General features: G+C 40.9%; 1 protein-coding gene across 1 annotated transcript in view; it reads left to right on the top strand.

Annotated features, from left to right (window-relative positions):
- NPNT (nephronectin) overlaps positions 1-18188 on the top strand; it is a 48128-nt gene that overhangs the window by 25914 nt on the left and 4026 nt on the right. The window contains 6 exon segments of the mRNA XM_030492840.1: positions 2952-3086; positions 4169-4291; positions 6058-6190; positions 6192-6667; positions 15156-15251; positions 15634-15732. Coding sequence (XP_030348700.1) covers positions 2952-3086; positions 4169-4291; positions 6058-6190; positions 6192-6667; positions 15156-15251; positions 15634-15732 — 1062 coding nt within the window.

The raw sequence follows: 18188 nt of genomic DNA on the forward strand, positions 1-18188 counted from the left end.
AAAATGCGGCCTTAGAATACTATTTTAAAATCAATCTCGTAGTTGTTTAGTACTTGTGTTGGTAATATGGTCATACAGCAAAAGAGAAGCAAGACTTTGTAATTTGACTTCTTTGTTGAACACTGACCATTACACTCATTAGTGCTGCCTGTATTGTGTGCCTTTGGAACGGTTCCCTGGCACTAAGTCTGGGCATGCACCTCTGTGGTAGACCAGGCTGAGATGAGAATACAAATCACCACTTCATGCCCTGGTTTTCAGAGGAAGCAGGTACGAGCCACAGCATGTTGCGGCAGACAAACAGCCTTACACCATTTGGTCCAGGTGTGAACTGGCATGGGTCCATGGACTTGAAAGAAGCCACAGTCACTGTATCTGAGTATCTGAGAACTGCAGAAAACCAATTTGCAAACACTTGCATACCATCTTCTAGCTAATGATTGAAAAGTGTTTTTTCCACCAGTAACAAGCATCCACGCATGTCTCATCATAAATGCAAGTGGTAGACTGTTCTATTTTCCACTATTTTTGTGTCAGTTTTCAACAGTGTATTGCTTAGCAGTTCAGTCCTGTATCTTTAGGATGTGTAACTGCCTAGAAAATTAAACAGTACCGCTACAATGCTCTTAGCATCTAACATACTTCTTGCCCTATGGGAATTTGCAAAAACATGAGTGTGTACAGAGGGAAGACAGACAAGCTACATTTGGTTTTAAAGAACATAATCCCTGCCATGATGAGGTCTATTCAGCAGCTAATCTTTTTCTTACTAGATTGTTTTTTGAAGTTGTGGTTTAAAGAATAAAAAAGCCCCAACAAAGAACCCCAACTAACATTAACCACGAGCCTGAAATTTGCAGCCTTGAAATAACATTTTAATAATGGGTAGAAAATTGTGGCTTGTAAATCAAATGGCAGTGAGGAACATGGTAGAATTTGTAAAACTGTTAACAATGTACTCAAAGACTAAAATGTTAATAATAGATTCAAATCAAGAGGCAGATTTATAGGGAGTTTCAGGCATGTGGAGAGATGCCCAGTATTGGCCTTGTTTTCTTTCTCATTCAGGCCTTTACCACAGCATTGCAGAAGTACTCTCAGTGGAGAGTAAAGGAGAGCTGCTATGTCAGAGCAGGCTGATGGGCCAGCAGTGTGGGAGTGCAGGGGGTGAATCCTTGCTGTCCTCAGTAATTCTTCATGAAAGTGGGACAGTGCCAGCAGGAGCCACTGGGAGAGCCTTTCTAGCCAGGGATTCATGGCTTTAAGTCACTTCTTTTGGCTGCGGGAAGCACAGCTTTGGAGATTCTGAAGCTACATCTCCCCTGCCTTGAGTAGCTGCTCTAAGGAACCAGCAGTTTTCTGGTAATGTTTTTTCTCTGCAGTGCAAGAGACTCAGGCTTCTCTCTGTCTCATTCAGGCCTCTTAAACAAGTAGCAGGGCATCAGTCACTCAGCTTTGTTTTGCACTCTTGACACCTGCAGCTGAAGTGCTCCTTTTGGGAAAAGAATTGCATGGAGAAAACCTTGCTTCGGCATAGATCAAGAGCCTGATAGAGCTGCAGAGCAAAGGCTTGAACTGTGCCCTGTAGATAACCAACAAACGTCCAGAGCAGCATGCGTCAGAGGCAGCCGTGCATGGCAGGTCTCTGCCTCAGTGAAGAATTAGGATTTAAGCACTCAGCAGACTTCAGCTCAATGCACCAGGGCTACAAAGTGAGTGATAGCGCAAGCAGCTTTTGCATGTCAGCCTGACCTCATCTGAGAGTTTCCCAGACAGTGAAAGCAGCACTGGGTGAGCATCGGCTGCTCCCTGGGCCTCTGCCTGGCTTGTTAGTCAGCATGAAGAGCAGTGGCTTCTGGGAGATGAGGGGCACCAGGCATTTACTGAGCGTCACCCGTGTCTTCCCGCTCCTCTCTCCTTGCCTGGACGTCGCTTGCTGAAGCATTGCTTCAGGTACTGCTGATAGCCCCTGGCAGGGCAAAGAGGAGCCATGTATATCAGCACCTCAGGGAGGTTTTAAGGTCATTTAGGTAACCAACTTCTCTGTGAGAGAGGGGTCAGCTACAGCGCAGGCACTGTGCAGGGGAAGAGATTGCAAAGACCATGTACTCAAAGAGCATTTTGCCTGTGGCAACTAACTGGTAGGAGACCCAGAAATACTGCACCCCTGGCATTAGCTTGAACTTTCTGTTTAGAGCAAGTCCTGAGCAGATGAAGATTTCCTGATATCATGGATTAGGGACACGTGAGATTTTTAAAAAACAAACCTCTTCCTGCTGCAGGGTGATGTACTTTGGATATGCGTGTATGATCTGTGCTACGGGAACAGTATTTGAGTCATGTTTCAGAAAAAGAACTACTGAGGTACTGTTTATTATTATTCTTTGCCTGTAAATCCAGGTGCTGCCTTTATAACCAGGCAGGGCTTAGTGAGACAAAAGAAAGTTATAGAAATAACAGAAAATAGCTTTTCTTCAGACAAATACCATGAAAATTTCAAGGAAGAGTGTTTTGAGGCCATGAAGAAGCTGTTGTGTGTTCTGTGGAGAATTAGAGAATGTCTCCTCTCCAAGGAGAAGGGTACCTTCTCCAAGGAGAAGGGTACCTTCACCAAGGAGAAGGATGGCAAGAGCATAGAGCAAGCATTCCAAATTCAGTAGCAATGCTTGTTATGCCAGTGCATCTCTTGTCACTCACAGTATTTGTAAAGGCTTGTGGCACTGGAGCCATAAAAATTAGGGCATGTGACCAAGAGCTGAACTGAGATGGCACAGCCAGAGGAAGTGGTGAGGTATTCCTGCTGGCTGGCCAGCTTGTAGCCAAAAGGACCTTATCAAAAATACTTTGCTTACTCTTCCTTAGGTTTTCATTATGTGAAACCAGTTTAATTTAGACAGTATAGATCATATTTTAACTGCTGTAAGAATAATGCAGTTCCTTTGTTTCCACAGATATTGATGAATGTGCTACTGGGAGAGTCATCTGTCCACAATTTAGGCACTGCGTGAATACTTTTGGAAGCTACATTTGCAGGTGTCATAAAGGCTTTGATCTAATGTACATCGGAGGCAAATACCAATGCCATGGTACTAACAACTTATTTCTTATGCGCATGTAATAGAGCTGTATATTCTAAACTGAAAGTAATGATTTAAAGAGGAATATTTACCTATGGTTGAAATGTTGAAGCAGGTTGTTTTAGGTTTTTTTAGGCCTTTCCAAAGCTTTTGTCCCCACAAGTTTCACTGTGCACAGGCAGTTCTGGGTTTGAAGCAGTGCATGAGCTTAGGCTATGTCTGAGCTGTAACACAGGTGTCCTTTGTAGAATGCCCCAAGATCCAAGATAAAATAATGTGGCTAGAGCAGACGCCAGCTCCCTCCAAACCTGGCTGCCTAACTTTCTTTCCTCTGAAGACAGGTGGGGAAGAGGCAGGGGTTGGGAAATAACCTGTCTTTGGACATGAGACTGGAATGCAGCTGGTGTATGACCTTCAACAAAGACGTTCCCAGGTCCCACTGTCTTAGTTTCCCAGTGCCTCAACTGGGAAACTGGTTATGGCCCTTTCACTGAAAAAAAGATCGTGTGGAGACAGTGAGGCATTGCTTTGTGTTTGTTTAAGTATATTTTTTCAAGAGAAATCTCTGTGCAGAGCACTGGAATTTGGGGATTTTTGCTTGCATCACTTACAAGAAACATGGAAATGCCATATGAGATGTTTCAAGCAGTTTCTACTTGGTGTAGAAACATCTACACAGATGTATAATAGAGGAAGCATTTAATGAAAAAACGGTTTGATGCCTGTGTGATTAAGAACATACAAATTCCTACACTCAATTTTTCTTTTCTTATCATGTCACCTGTAGAAGTGTTATTAAAATTGTGATCTGCATGATCTCAACTGCAGTCTACCCACAGCACATCATTGAAACTGGTGCTAAGATATAAGCTGAGCAATACCAGAGTTGCACAATTGTCCCTTTTACTCTCACATTTTTATCACCACATTGATTTGTGACTATCTTCCTTTTCCCTTTGGCAATTCAGTTTTATTAAACTTTTCAAAATCAATAATATTTTCCTAATGACCATACTTCTGTCTGTGTTTTTGCAGGGGAAAGTCAAGTTTCTTTGATGTAGATGATTTTTTTATGTAACTTTCTGTTGCAGATATAGATGAATGTTCCCTTGGCCACCATCAGTGTGGTAGTTTTTCACGATGTTACAATATCCCAGGATCCTACAAATGCAAGTGTAAAGAAGGGTACAGAGACAACGGAACAAACTGCATACGTATGTAACGCTCCTTTTAAAAGAAAGGAATTCTGAAAGTAAATGTGTCCTATGTTGTAAAGTTTGAGATACAGCACTATCAGGCTTAGTTTCTCTTACCTATTTTTAATACTTAATAAGGGGCCAGGGAATGTAGTCAGAGTTTTCTGAGTCTTAGCATGCCTTGTTAAAAATACCTTTCCCTGAGACATTTTCATAATTAGAAAGAAATTCACCTCTCCCTATTCACAGCTGGATTCTAGAGATTGCTTCAGGATGAGAACAACTGAGTAAGCAGGGTAGGTCTGGTCAAACGATACGTATTACTCATACCCTGTTGTTATGTACACTCTGCAACTGGCCCATTTCAGCTGCTCACCCCATCCACTCCCCATTGCTCCCCAGATGTGAGCAGAGCCGAGAGGGAGGATTTCTCTGGGCAAATTCCCTGTTGGAGAATTCCCTTCCTCACCTTTCTCTTGGGAGAAGCAGCCACCCCCCTTGGTACAGAATTGGTCACGCTTGACATCACTCCAGACTGTGCAGCTCTATCATATCTGTTGAATCTTTTTGAGGACTCTGAGTTCATATCTGAGTTTTGGTCTTTAGTGACTCACTGATCTCTTTGAAGAGCAGTACCATTGCGGACTTGTTTCCTTCGGCTATAGCTGTCTGGCTAAGGTGATTTTTCCCAACCTGAGTGCTTGCAAGCTTGCAATCATATGTGGAGACACTTCACACGTGTTACTGGACGTAGTCCCAAGGTGCATTTTAGATTTTAATGTACCATAATGTAAAAACCGCAGGGTATTCAAAAGAATAGTAATAAACAGGTGGCCAGAGAGAAAACCTTTTAACTTGCTATCATCAAACAATTAATTGTTTAACAAACAGTATTTCGTCATTTTAGCTGTGGGTTATACTTGAAACACTTGTACACAAAATATGTGACTGGAGTTCTTACTGGGGCTTTTAAGATCTCCGGTGTGATATAAAAAGCTTATTAGCAAATAGAAAATGATAAATAACAAACCAGATGTTCTTGTGTTTCATGTCTGCAGAAACTGCTCTTGTTAAACCAAGTTAAAATTTGTTGTCCTTTATAAAATACTGGGGAGATGGTACTGTAGGCACTGTCACCATGATGTAGGTGGTGCTCAGTTCGCCACATTTAATGGAGATTGAAAAAGTGCCATTTACTTAGTTTCCTAGTGTTTGGCAAAAGTAAGGATCTAAATGAAGGCTATTTGCTTAGGTTTAATATCTGTAAAATGATTAATACTTACTGACAAGAAGCAAAGTTTAGAAGAAGTGGGGAGGTCTGAAAGATAACTTTCTTCAGCCAAAGCTATATGCCTATCCATGACTAAAGTAATTGTAACGTTGGAGTCTTACTAAACTTGCTTCTGCTCCTGAGTACAAACTTGTCCAGTTTAGAGGGCTGCCTAACACACATCTTCCTCTCCATGCTTTTTTACTAACAGTACTTCTGGGTAAGCTTTGCCTCCAGAGAGCTAATCTCCAGAGAGCTGATGCTTGGGAGGAGGTGGGGATGGCTTTCAGCCATTCTAAATCATCTCTAAACTGGTGTAATGAGAAGTGCTTTCTAAACAGATGTGATAATTCAGCAGTGCTGATGCCAAAGTATGTTTCGAAGTAGTGGAAACATTCAGAAGAACAGAAATGATTTCAGCAAAGACTCTTGTGTCATAATGAAACATATTGCTAAGTTTCTGGAGTGAGAGATTCAGATGTCCATTTTGGTCCCATTTTGATTCTTTTTGCAGTTATTCCTAATGTTATGATTGAACCACCTGATCCGTATCATATATTCAAGGGCAACAGCATGCTCCCTAAGGGAGACAATGGTATAACCAATAGGATTCCTGATGTTGGAGGCACAAGGCAACCCCTCAGACCCTGTACCTGCTGTTGTTACAGAAAGACCAGTGGTCAAGCCAACGACTCGACCTACACCCAGGCCAACTCCTCAACCTACACCCAGGCCAACTCAACCTACACCCAGGCCAACGACTCAACCTACACCCAGGCCAACGACTCGATCTACACCGAGGCCAACAACTCGTCCTACACCCAGGCCAACAACTCGTCCTACACCCAGGCCAACAACTCGTCCTACACCCAGGCCAACAACTCGACTGACAGCAAAGCCAACCACTAGGTATGTGCCGGTGACAACAAGGCCAGTAAAAAGGCCTCCGCCTCCAACACCACCTCAACCTACAACATTAAGATCTACACTACCACCACAAACCACTCCCCTGATAACAACTGAAGAGCCTTCACACGTTCCCATTGAAACTACATCTTCCCAAGGAATTACAGATGACAACAGGATCCAGGTAGAGCCTCAGAAACCCCGAGGAGATGTGTTCAGTAAGTAATTTTACATATCCTTTCATTTATCAGAATTATAGATGCAGTGAGGTGAAAGCATGCACTGTACTGTTTGGGGGTTTTGGAACAATTTATCAAAGAAAACAAAGACATAAAACTAAAAATGGTCATAAGGTAAAGCTGCACAAGTAATTGATTTCATTACCTAACAAAAATGTGGGGAGAAAGTTCTGAATCAGTTCAACCCAAACTCTCATTTTTCTTTTCCTTCTGCGATTATTTGTGAGTATATTGTCTTGTATAAGTGGATAACCTAATTATGCCTTCAGAAAAAAGTTTTGGAGAAATGAAAGACATTTTATTGAACAGTATTGAAATGCAACATAACTCATAAATGGTCAATGGACTCAAATTCAGAGTCACTCTTAGCGTATTTCCATACCTTTAAGAATGGTAAGCAATGGGAGCATGTCTAATTACCTAAAGGCTGTTATATCACCTGTAGTGTATGAATTCAAATAGTTTTGGATGTTTATGACTAGATAGTGGGAAAATTGTGTAAAAATAACATAGAGGCTAATTTTATAGACTGCAGCTATGAAAACAGATACATGAAAAACTGAAGATAGTAAAGATTCTCATAGCATGAACACATATAATTTTAAGAGCTTCTCTGAAATCAGCAGCACCATTTCTACACCAGCTTCAGTGCATACCACGGAAGACATTACTGTCATATGCAAAAGTTACACATATCTGCCAAGAAATACTCAACACCCAATTTCTGCGTCTAATTTTAGAGACAGGGAGGACGGTTGGATCAGTCCTTCTTCTTCAGCTTGTTGTACAATAAAGCTGCTGAAGCAATGTAGTAGGAGGAAGTTTGCTGTCTCAGAGCAGGTGTACAAGCAACGTGGGAGTGTTTTTCCGGTTGTTTTGGCATCTGTGCAGTAACTTATTGGGCTATGCTCTTGTATGTTATTACACAGGGAAATTTTTTGTGCCTTGTAAGAAATGGTTTGTTTTCCCTGTTGACATTTTATCTATTGTAGACAGTTCAATAAATTTAAAATAGAGACAAAAGCTGACTTAGAATTTGTGAAGATAAATCCTGGTACTACTCGGAGCGCACTTTTGGTTTTTTCAATGTTATTTTTTAAACAATCTATATCCAGTTAAAAATACAAAAACATTTCTATGTAAGATTCTAAAAAGAAATATAGTAAAGACTCCCAAAACTTAATATATTTGGAACCAGTCATTAAAAATACAGAGTTCTTTGGAAATTATTCTAGACTCTAGCATTATGCTTCCCAAGCATCTCATGTTGGAAGTGTTATCTTGAATTCTAAATCAGAGGGATAGTTTTAAGCTATTTTCATGAAGTCATAACAATCCCCTGTATAAAGCTTATCATTTACAATTAGTCTTTCTGGATTGTCCCTAGAGGCTAGATTCTGAAGCTAATGCTTTCAGTACATATTCTTCAGATACAGGGGTTTGGGAAGCAGGAAAGTAGCAGTGTTTTAAGTTTGGTTTCTGACTGTAAGCTTACATTATGGTATACATAACAAACATGGGAAAAAATCATCCTTGCCAAGTGTTTATCAACTTTTTAATTAGGACAGCTGCCATACTTTGAGGTTGGTGATATACATAGCTTCAAAGCCTTTCTTGCACAATACAGCAGGATTTCAACAGGTCAAGCTCCGCAACTGTTACTGGCCTCAGTAGGTAATACAGGGACAGACAGCCCCTCAGATCAAGTCTCAATAGATAGATGTCTTTAATCCCATATTATTTTTGCTATCGCCTGCTAAAGATATACTTGATACACATGTGTATGTGACATAACCGTGTGACTGAAGGCATACTCCACTTGTGCTCTAGATTATAGGAGTTTGCATGATGATAGTAATGTGATCCTTAATGAAGCTGGTGCCTTTTCTCCTCTCTCTTTTATCTCTTATGCTCTCCTTTCCACTCTTTCCTTCCCTCTCTTATCTTCTGGCCACTTTGAAAGCATAATCTAGGTAGTTGCTGGGTCCCCTCCCACCTTCTCTCTGTCTAGAGGCATTTATGTAGTGAGTACATAAAAGCCTTTGTTTAGGATATGAAACCTACAGCTGAGTGCGAACCAGTTCTATTCCAGGAGAATGTGCTCCCATGTCAAGGAAAGCATTGCTTGTAGAGTAAGGTGTTACTTCACCTATTGAATCCTGATACTGTAGGAGTTTGTGGGGAAGGGCAGTAGGACTTCAGTTTTGTACAGTATTCAGAAGAATTACGGTGTCTTCTTAGATGGCTGCTTCCTCATGTGTTGCCGAGGGCTGTTGTATCCCAGAGAATCACAAGAAGTAGCATTTTATCACATAAGGATGGGCGAAACCCAGCACAGAGAGCACTGTAGCCAGCAACCACTAGCAATTCTGATCTTCCAGCTCTTAGCATCTGCTGAGGACCTCAATATTTAAAGTTGTGTTTTTAAACCAGGTTATCTTATGATGCATGGACTTTTTCCTTCCTTTTTTTCTCCCTCAGGCTCTGAACCCTTAGGCAGACTTAGACAAAGCAGCATGACAGTAAATGCTGCGTTGTGTACCTATCTGAGTAGGTGGTACTTCCATTGGGCAGTCCATGGCAAAGGGGTCGTTGGTGCGCTGTGCACTGATAGGTGTCCTACCGCAGTAGACCAAATCCTGCAAACATACTTGGTGGTTTAGGATTGCTCCGCATCAGGAGAGGAAGCATACCTGGGCAAGTGCATTTGTTTTCTGCAAGCAGCTCTCAAATTTGAAGTTTTCATTATTTAATCTTTTTCTGAGCTTACCCTTGGTGACTCGTTGCTCCCTGTTTTCTCCACTGTTATTTGACCTGCAGTCCCACACGCTGAGTAAACTTGTCCTAAGCATTCACTTCAGAGCACTCTTGAATATGCTGCTTAGCTTGAAATCAGTTGAGGACCAGTGAAATTGGTCTGTTCAGTGGCTGCAAAGGGCACAAATTATAATAATGCTGATAATGTTATCTAAATGCCTGTGGAATTTTTGAAAGGTACTGGGTTGTTGCTTTTCTTTAGATGCTTTACCCATTTTCTAAAGAAGCTGCAGTGACTTTGGGGAGCTCCTTTTTAGAGAACAAAAAAATGAGTATTTTTGAAAATCGAATTCCTACACTTGGCCTTTGAACCACTTAGTCAGATGCAGACAGTGGAATCTGGCACCAAGGATAATCTTCTCCTGATATGGATATGGGGGGAATGGCAATGAGGGAGGAATGCAGCAATGGCTTAATATTTAACTATTTCAGGGCTGATAGAAACTGCAGTGAGGTACAGAGGAATCTTTCCTGGTTACTCAGATGGATATAGAATGAACTGCTCAATAAGACTATGAATTCCTGCTGCCATCAGGATCTGGGTGATAAGCATTAAAAGCATAAACTTAAAGCATAATATGAGATATCAGCAGAACAAGAACAAAACCCCTTATCATTGTTAAAAGATAGTTCAGCAGCTTTCCTTCTTAGCCCTTAGTGGAGCTGAAAAGATTGGAATTAGGAGATCTTTCTCCTAACAGCTATTAAAAAAATTAAAGATTGGATTAAAACTTGATTCTTTCTGATCTCCTTTCAATAACTAAAAAGTCCTTACTACAGTAAATGCAGTTACATGATTCTTGAACCTGTTGAAAAAAGGGAAATACTAAAAACAAAGAATGTGGGGGGGTTTTATTCCATGGTACCAGTAAAGTAGCATCATTTTACAATAGCATTTTGATTGTCTTCTATTAAAGATGACATCTATTAAATAAATAATACATCTAATAAAATGTACTTGTCTTAGTATTTAAATATTGAAGATGATAGGCACTTTGTTCCTGTTTGTAATCTGGACCTAAATCAAATCATAAGACCTAGGAGACTTACATATGACACCCTCTGTAAATCTTCCAGCTAGATCTGACATGCAAGCTTCTGTAGACTACTTGTTTTAGCTGTGTTTCCCTGGAACTCAGGTGGCACTGTGCACCTCCTGAATGGCTGCTCATAGAAAAGCAGACAGGTTACTTTCCAGAAAATCTTCTGGAAAGATGTGTAATAAGATATTTGGTTTAGGTCAAAGTTAATGAGCCTTGTAACTGCCCGAAAAGGCAAGACTGGACTGCAGAGTGGTTGCACGCTAGCATCGTCTCTCCCCTTACATGCAAATGGTACTGTAGAGGGTGGGTCAGTCCATGAAAGCCCTTCCTGCAATAATTCCCACTGCAGAAATAGAGTCTGTGGAGTTTTAGGCAACATATCCTGGGCACTGCGGATATCCAGATATGTACCTCTCTGTTGCCTCTTCTTTTTAGCCCAGCATATATGAGTGTCTTCTCTGGAGGAACACAGGACGTATTCTTGTTTACCAAGTCTGACTGACCTCTGGACTACCCTTCCTTATAGCTATTTTCTGCTAGTTCTGCATGACATCTCATCACTTGTGGGGTTTTTTTTTTTTTGGAAGTGGAATTTAACAACTTTCAATTGTAACTATTCAGTTAAAAATCTTTGTCCTTTTTTTTTGGTTGTTTTTAACAAATGGGAAGTTTGGTCATGATTCTTGCATGGAATGGAATTGCGTAAGAACACAGTGATTGTTGTAAGGCAGAACACTGCATTCTTAGTAACAATTATTAATAACACAAAACTGCACTGCACATTTTGTTTTGGGATTGTAACACTAAAACAGTGCTTATTCTGTATTTACAAATAACCTGACATGTACACACTGTTTCTTATACTCCCAAACTTAGCAATTAGCAAGGAAATGAAAAAAAGTCCTACTGCTTTCCCAAAGGATTAAGAAACTGAAAAGAAAGCGGTCTTATGCAGTTATTAAATGTTCTCCCCCCACATTCATGCATCTGTGAAGAACTTAGCTCATGAACTTTGAGAATATGGTAGTGTTGATGTATTGGCTCACTCAGAGCTTATAAAATTCTCCAAGAAAAAGAGGCCAAGTTTATATTTAACAAGCTTTATCAAACCATTGAAGTTAAGTGAAAAGCACACTGATATGCTATATAAAGCACACAGAAAGGGTTTGGAAAGCTTGCGGAAAATAATTGAGCCAAATACTCTCTCCCACGATTGCCACTCAACATATTAGTCGTTACAGCAAAAAGAAGTGTACACATGGGTCGTATTTAGAGTCCTGCATCTCTTATGGTAACTCTTGTTTCATATCGAGCATACATTCCTTTAACTGGGTCTGAGCACTGAAGTGACTACCTTAAAGCTTTGCAAGATGTTCTTCTAGAAGTTCATAACAGCAGTGTTTGGAGAGGAATTTAGGGAAAAGTTTTGAAGAAATATTTTTTTTGTGGAGCTTTAATTATATAGGCAAACATATCAACTTTAATTTGGAGAATGCTTCTATGCGTGCACAGATGGAACTCAGATTCGTATAAAGTAGCAGTGCATTAGAAATGGTATTTTAGTAAGTAAACTGAAGTCATTTTGAAAACAAATTCCTAATATTTCCTGCAGTATTTTCGATAAACAAGAGCTATGGGGGAAGGAGATTGAGACTGTGACCCAAGTATCCTACAAATCTTAGAGCAAGGCAGTAGGTTTCCTCAATGCTCTCTTTCACAGTGTTCATTTAAAGCCTTGTAACTACCTGTCTGTGAGTCTGTGGTTTGAGCCTTTGGTCCCTAAGAAAAACTGAAGGTGCAGGGGAAGAAGAGGAAGGTACGGAGGTCCAGAGTGTCAAATTCAGTGTTAACTTAGATGAGAAGGGGATGCAGGCATCCCAACACTGGTGGTTGTGTGGTGGTCCGGGGGTGATGGCACTGTGGTGTTCCTCATGGGCTAGACTCCTCCTGGCAGCTCAGGAAGAGGGCAGCTTGCTTTCCTGCCTGCTCCTGTGGGCTGGCCTCTTTCCATCCCTGTGCCATGAGGATGTGGCAGATGTAAAGACACTTCAAGAAAAGGCTGTGTGTCCATCCCAGAGTAGTAGCCACAGTACATACGTACGCTATGCTCAGCAGTTGTGAAGCCAATGGCTGACTTGTTCTTGATAGTGTAGGAAACGTACAGGACCTGTTTACCTTAGTGCAGTCCAAGAAGAGGAAAAGCACAGTGATAGTCCCTGGGGGTGCAGCATAGATGTGTCTCATGCATGGGGACTGATGCATTCCATGGGGAGCAGCAGCCGGCAGCATGGTTGTAATGTGAGGTGAAACTCTGCTGTGAGGGCTTGTCTAAGGCACTGTCCTGCCAGAAATGGCCGCAGGTAACTTACTGGCTGGTAACTAACAGGCTGCCGTTGGTTTAGCAGGCTTTGTAAGTAAACACTTCTGCAAAATTTGCTGTCCCAGGTGGCTGCCCACAGTAAGCTCGAGGAATTGAAGTACCAGTTTTTAACATCCCTGAGCAAACCCACTGCAGCTGAATTTGAACAGTGCTCATAGCTGTTCCATGCACCACAGCAGTGGTGGTCTAGGCCACCACCTAGACATCTAGATACATGTGTGAACATGGACAGTTCACACATGTATCTACTCCATAAGCTCCTGCTTATGGTTGTCTGTGACTGTAGTGCAGTTAGAGCAGTGTAAGAGTGCGTATGCTGCTACACATCAGAAGAGCTTGTACCGCCGTAAGCACTGCTGTGCAGATGTGACTACAGCTGAATGATGTGCTTGTTCAAATGTCCTGCGTATACGAGAGAGAGTTCTTAGGACAGAGCAGTGTCCTTCTGTGAGGGATTAAAGGTGAATGATGGTTTCGGAGCATTCCTGTTTCAATTTTTTGCTGCCTGAGGTAAACAGTTGCTTTTTCTTTTATATAACTGAATATAGTATTTGTGCATGAATGTACTGCACACTTGTAAGGCTTCTTTCATGTTAATCTCAAAATTCTACTCATTTAAGCAAAAAAAAAAATCACATTAAACAAAACATCAAAAAATACTATTGCAAACAATTAACAGGCCTTTACTGCCCAAGCCAGCCTAAAGTCCTTGAGGCTGTGTGAGCATTAATATCCTAGACTGCAAACAGACATAATCTAAAATATACAAAAGATTAAAAAAGGAGATGTATTGATTCTTAAAATTACTATAATATTAAGGTGTTAATCAGTTTCCTACAGACTTCAAGCATTCTATTTAATTATACAAAATAGTATTAATTTTAAAATACATTAGCATTTGGTCAACCTTTTTATCGGGTGCTTATTTTGTCCTAATTCCAGAAAGCAAGAAACTCCTTGATTCTTATTTTGTGTTTGTCTCCTGCCTTTAGAGGAGCTCTTGGAGCGGCACTATTTACATGTTCTCCTTGTGCAAAAGAAGTTCCTTCTCACCTTTGATTTGATTTCCTGAAAACAAGTCTTTTATTTCAGTTTGGAATTGTAAATCATCTCAATTCTTGTTCTTGCTTGCCTAAGGAGCCTATAGAGACATGAAGATACTTAGTTTAGCAATGCAAATGGAAAACGTGTCAAGTTTTTAATATATATGTCACTTACAAATACTGTAGGTGCCAGAGGTGTCTGTAACATCTAAAGACATGTCTGAATTACTATAGTTATTAATTATGCACCAGGCCTGCCTCTAAAAGAGGAATTTCCAAGACAGCTCTATCCAGTGCAATCTGTTTCTCTCTAGCTGACAGCTATCCATCAGGCATGACATCGGTTGTTGTTTCTGGAGACTTAGCCTGGCACAGGGTCTGCAGAAGTAAGTGGAAATCTTTGTAGCCACCTGACTTTGGCAGCCATCGTTCCCACAAAGACCTCTTAGATTTCAGGTTGTCCTGGCTGCTGAATGCCTAATGATGACCTCTGGGCCTGTTAACCACGGAGAGTATTCCTTCTCCTTGCAGCTGAGAACAGCAGCTGAAGGGGAGACCATGCTGGAAAGCAGAAAGTATGGTTACAGTTGAATTCCAGTTTCCACTAGAGCCCCTCCTCCTCAGCTCTCAGTGCAATTCTGATCAGGATTTAGGGAGCTCTAATTCTTTGCAGCTAGATGGGTGTACCTTCAGCGATGTGCTGAAGGTTGGTTAGGTACATGTGGGCCCCTCCAAGTACCACTTCCTCTTGTTGAGATTCTCCTGTAACCATCTGTGGAAGGTGAGTGGATCACAAAGTTTGAGTGAGGGCTCTAATGTGGGTTTATTTTATTGAGAAATCACTATATTTAAAAGTGCATTTGGAGGGGAATAGTGTGTTTCAAGGTTAAAGCTTTATTCCTTTTTTCTTTTTTCCCCTGGTTCAAAAGGAGCTCTCATTTGAAGAGCCTTTAGCTGATTCTGGAATCACCTTTTACAGTGCTCAGGTAAATATTACACTGTAAATCATAAATCACATAGGCAGACAGTTTATGAATCTTCATGTCAAATATAATCAAATATATTGAATTCTCCATAAGAAGCACAATGCCCAGAGCTGCTCTGCTGTTTTTTATTAAAGATAAGGCAGTAAGTTACTAATCTCCTTTATCTCATTCATTTCTGAAAAACTGCTTTTCTCACAGTTCCACGCCAGCCTGGAGTGAGCAATAATCTGTTAGAAATACTTGAAATTGAAAGAGGGATTACCGCAGATGAATTTGAAGCAAACGATGACCCAGGTAAAGATCACATCTCCTGTTCACGGCCTAGGGTTTAGGATTTGTTGAGATTTCTTGGGGTTTTATATGTTTTTACAGGACTTCTACATCTTATGCCACTTGTTTAAACTATGCTTTAATAAAAAGAAAAACCGACCACATACATGAACCTTTGTAGTTTTATTTCCTAACAGATTTAGCACAAAAATAGTGTGAATTGTTAGTAACAATACTAGCATTCTTTTTATTGTTTTAGTTTTTCTTCTGCTGCATTTAGTTTTCATACTTAGTTGCTGGGGTCAGCCACAAGTGAAACTGCTGTAGTTTCCTAACCAAAACAATCCAAATCACTGGGGTTTGGGGTTTTTTAGGGTTTTTTGACTGTTTTCTCTGTTATGCCTAGGTGTGCTGGTACACAGCTGTAATTTTGATAGTGGACTGTGTGGATGGATCAAGGATAAAGATGATGACTTGCACTGGGAGCCAGTGAGAGATGCGTCAGGTAAGATATCTTTGTAGGCATCCTGTAGCGAAGAACCGCCCAGGCTTGAGGCTGATGAGAGTTCTCGCATTATGATGAGTTCCCACCTCTTCTGTGTGTGAAAATCAGAACTGAGGATTCCCAACATGAAAGAGCAATTGAGAATTTGCACTTTTATCATACCTGGTATCTTTGCAATAGGAATGTCTCTGAAGGAATAGAAATGTATTCAATAAGAGGTTATCTGTCTTAAAAGGATCAAAAAGAAAAAAAATGTGGACTAGAGAACAACTTTTATTTATGGCGAAACAAAGCTTATTTTTCAAACCACCACGCAAACATAATTATTTCCATATTACTAAAAAAATCACAGAATGTGCTGGGAATAGTCTTTGTTCTGCTGCCAGATATAATGTTCTACTTTAACCTCTCAGTTTGATTTTATTGAATTTTGCGCCAAGTTACAGCAACATGTATATAGGAAAACTGTTGAGTAAGTGGAATGAAGACAAGTTAGGTGCTCGTATGCAGAGACTGGGTATGTTTGGGATGGTATAAAGGGACCTTGCAATGAATACCAGAGGGAGCGTGTAGTTGCCACTTGCAGTATAGGTAGAAGCCAAAGCAGCAACCGCTTGTAATCGCTCACCTCTGCCACTGTAGCCCAGCAGAACTGCACATCTGCACTGCTGGAATTTGGTTGTATTTTGTCCCCTGCTGATTTTACTGTATGGCACTGAGAGGTTGGCTGTCCCTGCCTGCAAACCCTCCCCCTAGCAGAGCTTGCCCCACAGTGCTGGGGATTAGACACACATCTCTGGCTCTCCGTAATGATGGGATTACTTCATACCCAGAAGAGCAGCCTTTGAAGTGCACAATGCTTACATTATGTGAGGGGATGGTGGACTTCGGAAGGAAACGTGCTGTCAGGCAGTAAAACGTTACAGGTTAAGTTGAGAGAGGGTGAGGGCACTCAAAGCCATTTTCCTTATGCGCCACCACATCACAGATGTCTGCCTTACAGTGCCATTGATGGGACAGTCCTTTGCCACCGCAGCAGGTGACCTGGCACCTTTTCCAGGCTGTTTAGCTGGCTAAGTGGAAGTGCTATCTTCACTGACTGGGCAGGCCCCCTCCCCACCACATGCATGCTCTAGTCTCTCCTGTGCTGCTTATAACACTTAAAAGGTCTCAGGAATGACTCAGAGAGCTGAGCTCCTTCCTCCTGCAGATGAGAGCACAGGCAGCTGTCTCCTGCTTGCAGGTTGGCATTTGTAAAGATCACACATAATCCAAACATCTTTTTGATAAATGGATTTAAAACCACTTTGTGTCTGAGAAAGTCACTCAAAGCATGTTCATTACTTGTGCTCAGACATTGCTGTTAATACATATTAAGTTCCAGAACTATGATTTTTAACTGGGTTGTTTTTTTTTTTTTAAGCCTTTTTTTTTCCTCCTGTGTTGCTTCCCAGCCAGGGACAATCCCGGCTTTTTGTTTCCTGTGTATGTTCTGCTGCTGTTGACATAACCTGTTAAAACTAGTCCCTTGAAGTCACCCACCCACTCCCTCTGTCTGCAATACCTTGTTGCAAGGATTTATTTTCACAGCTTGTTCCCGAGTGTTTGCTTTCACCTTTCAAAGTTTGCTATTTATTGCTTTATCAGACTCTGCATTTTGAAAGGTGCCATGCAGAATGAAGCCTTACCGAGCTTATCTTGCATGCAGAAAATACTGATGTGAGGGGACCTTTTCCTGCAGGCATACGTTGGCTTTGTGCTTACCTAAATCTGTTTCCTATTGATTGGATTCAGTCACTGAAACTATCTGAAACAGATGCAGTTAATGAGTCAAGGCAGTAGTTTTACAGTGATATAATTGTATCTACAACAAACAGGTGCAGTTATTTAAACTCTATTATGCTTATTTTAGCAGTTAGTGACCTTGAGGCAAAACCAATGCATTAAAAGTACCCACAAAAAAAATCCACCATCAAAAACTCTAACAGCTCTTTGGGCAAATGTATCCCACTTCATGTCCAAATGCAGATCTGGGGGCTCAGACAGCACTATAATACCTCGCTTTGTTAAATCTCACTGAGACTGAAGAACTTAAAACCCTATGTAGTAGTAGGGGGTTGGAGACAAGGTTGGCTTTCCTTTTCAGTGTGCAACAAGCCCTGGTTCAGTGCCATTAAATCTCACACCTTCTGAGGAAAACTTTGTCGCTTTCAAAAACATAGAGCTCTGGTTGAGTAGTAGCAGGGTGACAATTTAAATGAAAAATATTTTACTATTCTGTAATTGAGTAAAGACTGTGTATGGTAACAATATTACAATGCCCCAGGATTTCTGCATCATTGGTTTCAATTAAGGAGCCTAAATGCAACCTTTACCTAAGATCATTAACCTTAGGTTTAATGGATGTTACCATACCTGAGATAATCTACTTTTCATGTTCATGTTCTAGGTGTTTT

Source organism: Strigops habroptila, chromosome 7 (assembly GCF_004027225.2).
Source record: "Strigops habroptila isolate Jane chromosome 7, bStrHab1.2.pri, whole genome shotgun sequence".
In the NCBI taxonomy this organism is placed as follows: Eukaryota; Metazoa; Chordata; class Aves; order Psittaciformes; family Psittacidae; genus Strigops; species Strigops habroptila.